This window comes from Poecilia mexicana, unplaced genomic scaffold (assembly GCF_051168715.1).
Source record: "Poecilia mexicana isolate PSO_F unplaced genomic scaffold, ASM5116871v1 scaffold_22, whole genome shotgun sequence".
In the NCBI taxonomy this organism is placed as follows: Eukaryota; Metazoa; Chordata; class Actinopteri; order Cyprinodontiformes; family Poeciliidae; genus Poecilia; species Poecilia mexicana.
In genome coordinates this window covers 16,320,847-16,330,001 of record NW_028263391.1, presented here as the reverse complement: position 1 = coordinate 16,330,001, position 9,155 = coordinate 16,320,847, and the positions used below count along the sequence as shown (strand labels likewise).

At 39.4% G+C, this 9,155-nt stretch overlaps 1 protein-coding gene across 1 annotated transcript; it reads left to right on the top strand.

Annotated features, from left to right (window-relative positions):
• The first annotated feature begins 1,884 nt into the window (after positions 1–1,884).
• Positions 1,885–5,204, top strand: LOC106913918 (uncharacterized). Its single transcript, XM_014980366.2, is given in 2 exon segments — positions 1,885–2,822; positions 2,825–5,204. Coding segments are annotated over 2 exon segments (585 nt in total). The 5' UTR covers positions 1,885–2,266; the 3' UTR covers positions 2,854–5,204.
• Positions 5,205–9,155: the final 3,951 nt, after the last annotated feature.

Sequence of the window (9,155 nt, the reverse complement as noted above, 5' to 3'; positions counted from 1 at the left end):
TTTTTCCAACTCCATAGAAAAAGTGCTAATGCTGTCATCTGTCACCTCACTAGTGAGAGAGACCGTGTCTGAAACCATTTCAGTTGAGTGAAACTCTAAACAAATTTTGTGACAGCAGCTGAGATAAGTGGAGAGATGGTTTTCATGTAGTTTGAGTGAACTGACCCTTAAATAAATAATCCCAAGAGACACTTTTCCTCAAGAAAGACATGTTTTCTTCAAGTTTCTTTATTTAGGATATATGTTTTGAAGATATGCATTGATGACATTATTCTTTTTAAACTCTTCACTTACTTTGGTTGTTATTTTGCTTCAAACAATATTTATCACTTATCGTTTTTTTTTTTTTTCTGTCAAATTATTCCTCAACGACCATCTAGCGTCATTTCCCTGATTTATTTCTCCACGCTGGGTGCTGGAGGCTGGTTTCTGTTTTAACAAAGGATCCCCAGGCATTTGGATACCATTCAAATGTAGCTCCTGGCTGTGCAATAGCCAGTGCAAACAGTGCGTCAGAAAAGGGACCACAGAAGGGACATGTAGGGAACCACCGCAGGGTCAGTTTATCCTAACGAGATCAAATGTACATGCTCCCTTGTCCCTCCTGATACCGCCAATGAAACAAGGTAGTGAACACTATCACCTCCTCCAATGTGCTGTCACTTTAACCTGAATGTTGGCTCATGTGTGTAATTGCACAGCTGAAATGCAGAGAAATCACTTTGCATTTTCCACCTTGTGAAAGGATGCACTTAAGGACAAGATATTTTTTGCTGGTCAAACTGCTGCAAAAGGGAAAGACGTTTACCAAAGTATACAAGTTATATGAAACCAGGTAATACATCAGGAATAAAACTAGGGACCTATATGGCTGTGGTCATTTAATTTGTCTCACAAAGATGCACTACTTTATCTGACACTACAGCCAACCCAAGGCAATAGCAAACTAAGTCAGTGTAAACCATGAAGGTCTACCATAAATGTTTACTTTTTAACACAAAACAGAGATCTAATATTTTATATTTATTCATGTGCTATTAATAAAGATAACTATTTATTGTTAAAAGAAATACAGTTGAGATTTCAAGGAATTGATAAGTTTACTTCGTAAAACTGCAGATAATAATTTTTGTATGATATATGTGCAGACAAACATACTGTCTGATGCTATTTAGTATTTTTGTGTGTGTCTGTTTCACCTTGCTTTGTTTACAAATATATCTGAGCAATGTATCCTTCTGAGACAGATAACGGGTCGATTAAACCTGGCCTTAGTTTCCCAGATTCCATCTTTAAAACCACTGAAGGAGGGGCCTGAAATCAGATTCCGCTTAAGACCCCAACTTTGGTCAAGTGCGGTCTGGCACATTGAACCCCTACAAATTACCGTAATATTTGTGGTTGTGGGGGGGGGGGGGGATCAATCTTTTGAAAATAGTTCAGAAGATATAAATCTTTATATATTTGAGCAGTGAGGAAAAAAAGATGGACATATTCATGTGAGGTTAAAATTAAGAACTGTGTGACACACGGGCCCTCTGGCTGTAGTGTAACATTTAGACCTACATTACATAACTCCTCCACTAAAATGAATAAATCGGTATTTTATTTTTATTTTATTTATTTTTTGACACTGTAGGCATCCTATCCACTTGGGTGCGCGCATCTAAAACTCTTGAAAGACCGCTCAGCTAATCCGCAACATCCTGGTCTCCATGCATCGTCCTGATGTAAAGGTGATGATAGATGATGGGGGTTTTTTTGTCCCCCCCCCCCCCCCCCCTTCCTCTTGGGGGTGCCGCACAGCTGCTACTTCTTTAAGAGACACCGCCCGCCCCCTCGCCTGTATTTTTAGCTGAGCCAGCTTCTTCATTTGCTAGATAAGTCAGGCATATCTCTGAGTGTGGACTGGAAGGACTTCATCGTTTTTTAATGCATGACATCAGTTCGCATCCTGTGGATTCGCAGTGGGCCCATGCAGCCAGATGTTCCCTTGGAGTGTCTATTTTTTCAGATGCTGAAACGCGCAGTCACCCTGTGGATGCTTGATGTGCGTTATGAAACGCAACGCTGCACCGGGTACCTAAAATGAGGCGAGATCAAACAAATTAAAGGGGAAATCTATTCATCTATAATCCAAATATTGCTGCAGCGCAGAATCCTGCTCCTCGGCCCGCTGGTTCCTCTTTTCCTTGGACTAGGGGATCAGGAGAAAACCTTCAAGACGGAGGGGGTAGTGGAGCATCGAGGGAAAAGCAGGGGCAACATGAGAGAGCGGGACTTCATGCCCAACATGGAGAGAGGCAAACCTGCCACTTACACGGGGGACAAAAAGGCTAAAATGGCTGCTAAGACTAACAAGAAGTGGGTGAGACTTGCCACTGTTTTTGCATATGTGTTGTCGGTGTCCTTAGCAGCCATTATCCTGGCTATTTACTACAGTCTGATCTGGAAACCGACCAGCGCATCCTCCTCATCTGGGAAGCCTGTGGTGCCTGAAGGGGTCTCCCCGACCGCGAACATCTCAGCAGTTTCTCCAAACAGCAGCGTCTCAGAGTGGAACTCTACACAGACAGTGGTGGTGACTGATATGGCTGTGAACCAAACCAGGCTGGCCGCGACCCCGCGCAATTATGCGGAAAGGGTCTTCGTCTACTCGCGCGGCGCAGCGGGGACAGAGAGTGCGCACGCGGAAAAACTGAACGCATCTTCCCACGGTGACACGCACACGAGCGTCCCTCTCACCCCGGAGGAGGAGAGCGACGCGGTGACCGAAAACAGCGGCCCCGAGCAGGCGGCCGCGGACGGAGCCACTGTCCCTCCGACTTAAAGCCGGAGCTGAGAGGAGACTGATCCGGCCGCCCATTATAACCCATCACTGCACCCTCTCTTATTTAAAAACGTAAAGTTTTACATTCTCAAAGCCGCAGGTCGGATTAACACAAAGGTCTTCTTGCTGGAGAGCTCACTTTGCAGAGCCCCCGGATGGATGCTGAACTGCACATACTAACTCATAACCTTGATTTCATGCCTGAGAACAGAGGACCGCTATTTTCCTCAAGGATCACTTTCCCCTGTACTATGCTTTCCTTTTTGTTTTAAGACATCTCTATGCCTTAAATCCACTTTTGAAGCCAATTACCTGACCGAAAGTGCGGGCAAAACTGGTAAAAATGTTTCCAAATTATATAGAACGATGGCCAGAATTATGTCTTTGGTTTTGTAGGACATTCTGTTATACTGAGCTGTAATCTGTCAATTTAAATCATTATTACAAGGCTTGTGGGGTCCATTTAGGTTACAAAATGGGCCACAAATTGGATTGCCTGAAGATTTCACCATAGACATAGGCTGGTGTTAGATTCTGGTATATGAATGCTACCGTTTTTGCTGTATTTATATTTACATTGGTCCAGTTGACGGAACCTTGATCAATTCAGTATTGCAGTGATGAAATTCTTTGTTTTTCCTCCCTGGGTGTTTCTTTCTACCAATTTTTAATTCTTAGTCTAAGTTCAGACCATGCCTGGAATAAAAATGTAAAGCAAAATGCATATGTGCAAATCAGCAGTGAATAGACCTCACACAATTTCACTCATGTCTAAATTATGTCTATGTGCACCCTGAATTTAATTTGTTACTTTAAATTTAATACATATAATATAGGCAAAAATATTGAACTCTTGTTAAATTCAGTTGTACATTTCAAGAGCTTGAATATATGCTTTTTGATGTTCTTCCATTTATATTGTAAAATAACAAGCTGGTTTTAGCTGGTTAATTAGTCAACCTACAGCTGTCTGAGTAGCCTGCCTGCACTTAGTTGCTTTACAGACATTCAGGTCAGAGGATGTTAGGTGTCATTTTAAAACAGTGACAAGTGGTGCACCTTTAGTTTAGTTTCCACACCATGACCAGCCGTGTCTTTTGCATCTGGAACCATTCTGAACAGTTAAATTTGTCTTTCTTGTAACCATGAGGGAAGTGTAGCAGCCATCTTTGAGCCAGCTGAATCAGCAGTGCACAGCAGCAAAACCTGGGGTAGGACCACCAGAGGTCAAACTTAAAGAAGAAAAATGCTGTAATCTGTTACATGTAATCAAATTAAGTTTGTCAAACTTACTTTATTTACGTTTGCTTTACATGATATCTTAATAAACTTATATTTACTTGGATAAGCCTAATTTGACTACTTGTAACAATTTTTTTTTAAAGTTGGATCACATTTTATTTTTTCTCTGTATACAGCCAGAGATCACACTGGTCATTCTGGAAACAATTTCAGATGTCATTAAAAATAATTTCAATATATTAATGCAATCTATTTTTGTGCTTTTCAAGCCATAACTATTTAAAGTTCCATACCTACATATCAGTAACCAGCCTATGTCTATGAATTGTAAAATTAGGCAAAAAAAATTGGGAAGCATATGGGTAGTAGATGTACTGCATAATTTGGTTGGGCCATTCAGTATCCAGCCACCCTGAACAAACTTTATATGGAGCCATTATTCACATCTTGGCTGGGTACTTAATTTTTTTTTTACATACAGCCTATAAACTGTGCTTTCTTTGATTAATCAATCTCTGGATTCTATCCCATTAGAAGAGCCTGCATTATTAAGTTATGCTCAGGTACAGTATGTGCATATAACTATGTAAATGTTATGTGTATTTGGTTCTGTACATATAAGACAGGCATACATATTTTGGCCTTGAACTTTTAGTGGAAATATAGCAGATTTTTATTGAAAGTTACAGTATATATAATAGGCATAACTATATCCCACCATACAAATAAACATCTGTAGGAAATGATTAATTTCAATGGTTTTCTATTAATTATCTGTTATCATTCTGTACGCCGATGATATATTTGTTTATTTAGAGCATGTTTCTCGAACTGTGGCACAGGTACTACTGGTGGTACTTGTGCCTGTAGTAGTACTCAGAGGAACATATGGTATCAAATATTTACAAGGTAAATGTAATGTAAATGAGCTGTAATGTAGAGCTAATAAGCCCAAATTGCTAAAGAGATGAGATGTTCAAGCACATTGATCTGGACGCCTATTTAGATCACCTACTGGGAATACCGATGAAAACTAGCCTTTTGGTACATTTACATTTAAGTTTATATGTTTATTGATGTACGTTATCCCTTTTGAATACATGTATACAAATAAATATATATTAAAATAAAACATGGAAGAGGAGAGTATTTTGAGAACTCTGTTGTAGAAACAGAGGAAGGTGAACTGGGAAGAGGTGACTTTGGCTGTCATGCTGCGCTTCATTTTCTTCTCAAATTGTAGATTTGATGAGGAAAATAATGTCAAATCCAACCTGACTGTGTCTGAAAAGCCGTAGGATTTTTTTTTTTTTGCACTGCATGATCAGACTAGTTAGGAGAGTATTGGGAAAATCCTAAGACCTTTGAAGTTACTGCTGAGGTTGGGGCATCAAAAAAAAAAAAATCTAAGGCATAATCTGGGTGCAAATATAACTGTGTATGTCAAAGCCTTATAGTACACCAATCTTTCTCTGCTTGTTGAGAAAAAAGAGGTATGAATAATAGTACGTCATATAAAAGATATGTCAGAAAACTTTATTTAACATTAAAATGGCAGTCGTTATTGTGCCATTAAAATATGGTGAATGTTTGTCAAAGGATTTGCAGCTTCCACCCTACATTTTATAAGTGTGACTGAAAAGTTTTCCGGGGCTTGCTCCAATTGACTTGGATTGTCTCCAGTTGATTTTTAACCGGGCCAATCAAGCGAACAGAAGGAGAAGTTGTGAATAATGATGTTGATTTTCTGCACTGTTTTTGAATTGTAGTCTGCCTGTAGCTTTAGCAATGGCAGTGGAGGAAGTGAACAATGCCATTCAGTCAGTGTTCGTCATACTTCAAAATATTATATTAACATTGATAGCCGCCTCGTTCGGCTTGGCACTTCTCGCTTAGCATTGGAGCATGTTTTTTTTTTACAGCACAGGTGATTTCCGGTCTCACTGGTGCATTACAAATGTCACGGGCAAAATGGAGGCAAATGGGTAAAATTTTAAATCTCAACACAGTCCACACCTCCAAGAAGCAATCGTTTCGCAACAGCAGAGAGCCTAGACTGTCTGTGTGAAGCAAATAGCGAAGGACAAGGGGTTGATTTTTACCAGGCTAGGTTGAAATAGGATTCAGCAGTGTTTATTTATTTACTGTAGATGGATTTTTCCTTTTTGGATGTTTTGTGGTGCAGTTAGTAAGATTGTTGCCTTGCAGAGGCAATAATCCTGGGTTTGAGTCCCAGTCTGAAGTCTTTCTGAATAAAATCGTACCCAGACATGTGTTCTCACTGGATAGCTCAGCTTGATCCCATTGTCAAGGTTAAGTTATCACTCCAAATTGAACTTTACCATGAGTGTGTCCATACATTTTTTTTTGTTCTGCATGTGTTGCTCTGTGATGCCCTGGCAACTTGTCCAGTTTTTACCCTGGCTCTCACGTAAAACATCTCTGGAGATATGCTCCAGCCTCCCTGTGGCCCTAGACAAGCATGTATAGACAATAAATAGCTTTTTATTTGATGACTTATGCATACAGTATTTTAACAAGAGCTACAACTAACTTTCATACAAGCACTCATGGATTAAAGGACAAAGTTGGAGTGCCTGGAGAGAACCTACTCATGCACTGGGAGAGCATTCAACCACCTTTGCTAGAACATAGACTTCAGGGTGGGATTCAACAACAACACTATCTTCACTGTCTTTCTGAAAAGCAACCATGTCAGTGTGTAGCCACATGTTTTAATTCGTGGGAAAAGTTGATGAGACGGAAACCCTGAAAAATAAATCAAGTGTATTTCTGGAGCCATCACGGCAATCTAAATACATGTCAGCCATATTGGATTTGAAAGTCAGTGTTGATGTGAAACATCCAACTTTTCTAGTATGAAGGCCTTCCTAAACTTTTTCTTTTTCAGTCAGGAGCTCTGATTTTTTTTTTTTTTTTTTTTTTTACTACAAACATGCAAATGTGTTGATTTTCTTGTGTGATCTAACATCAATTTAAGCTAATGTTTGAGAAGTCTCTAAAGAACATGGTGGTAGTGTGACAACAATTAATCTAAACAAATAAAGCCAAAGCAGGTCCAAATAAATTTTATTTAATTTCACTTAACATCTTCCATGTTCTTTCAAACATGGTTAGAGAAATTTAAATGAACAGTGACTCAGTTCAGAGTGTATAACAATCAGTGCTGTTTCTTGTGAAGGCGTAGGTACAACAGAAGTAAGAGCAACGCCAGCACAGGGACCTCAGCTTACAGCCAGCCTTGTGATATTAAGTGTTTAATCAAATTTAAGGAGACTCTTTTGCACTGTTTACGCAGCTGTATGATCAGCAGGGTTCACATGTTTTGATCTCACAGACTGTGCCACAATTCCACTTCATAAAAAAAACACACACACACGTGACGAGCTACAAAGTGGAAACAACACCAACACCTGCTCTTCTCTCTTGGCAGAGTGTGAGGGAGGCGTATCGATTTGAGTTCTCTTGTCGTTGCTCAGTTCGGAGCAGAGAGGCACATTACACAATGCTGCTTGCTGCTATTTTGACTCCGCTCTGTCTTAAAGAGGGAATCGCTCGGATGAGAGGTTCGACTTCTGTGGTGTCAGTGACAGCCATTTTTCACAACCGCGATCCAAATTAAATCATTTGATTTCCGCTGAGCAGCCAGCACCTCACTTTGATGTAAACAGTGAGGACAGGCCTTGTTGTGTCAGCGTGACAGATTTGCAGAATCAAAGCCAAGGTTGTGTGCTAAACAGGAGGTTCATTCATCAGAGGAGGCAGCAGGAAATAATTACAAGAGCGACTGACTGGTGTCTATTTACGCTTTTGGTCCTAAAACATGCATAGCCAATGGGTCCTATGGCTTCTTTTGATGGAGGAGTTTATCTGTGCTTACGGTTATTGCTGGGAGCTGCATCTGAGTCAGAGCACACGGCGTATGACCTCATGGCTCTCAAACCTATTCGACCAAGCAGATGATTCAATTATCTGATGTCAACTCAGTCATATGTTCCAAAAGAGTCTAATATGAGATTTGTTTGAGTAGCAAAAGGAAGAAAATGGGTCACAATTATTCACGCAATCAACTAGAAGAAGCGTTTATTTATTGTAATGCAGTGTCTTGCAAAAATATTAACTTTTTGTCACAGTAAAACAACAAACTACAATGCATTTAATTGGGACTTTAAGTGATAGGTCAATGTAAAGTAGTCCATGATTGTGGAGCAGGTTTAAAAGTGAAAATTCAAAATTCGCAAAATGACTTAAACTTTTACAGAATGAATGGAGAGTTTTAAATGTTCACGTCTTCTCACAGATTCTCAATAGGAATCAGGTGTGGACTTTGGCTGGGCCATTCTGACTTCTGAATATGTTTTGATGCAGACCATTCCATTTCTGTCTGTATAATAAGGGTTGTTGTCCTGCTGGAAGGTTGACTTCAACTCTAATCTGAAGTATTTTTCCGCCTCTAACGGCTTTTCATTAAAAACCTAGAACTCATATGCACAAGATATGATTCCTTGTGCATTCAACATATTAGCTAAAAGCTTCTTGATATTTTTGTACATGATCAGCTGAATAATGATGACGCGTCTGAGAGAGACTTTGATTCATTTAAAATTTTTAAGCTTATACTTTTCCACATAATTCTGTCATTGCCAGGAACATGGAATGGGGACAAAATAAGATGAAAACAAAATGTCTTATATATAGTATAAAATGGTTGAATTAAAGGACTTTCAATTTAGGTTGGTTTGTGCAAGAGACCAATCTAGAAAGCATGTGTCATAATACAGGAGACGTATTCAGGATGCAGGAAAATTACTACTAATTGCAATTAAAAGATAAAAGCAAAGAATTTTGCACTATGAAGTAAGTCATACACACTAGAAGGGTGAAATAAAGGAACAATCCAGTGGCATATCTTTAACTAACAAATGTGGACTAACAATCAAAATGTAGCTGGGAAATGAAGGTTGGATCACCACTGCAATATTTCAGAATAAAGAATTTTTAATGAAGAGTGCACTGAAGAAGAAACTGCTCATTTTTGCTTTGTATTTGTGTTTTGTCTTCC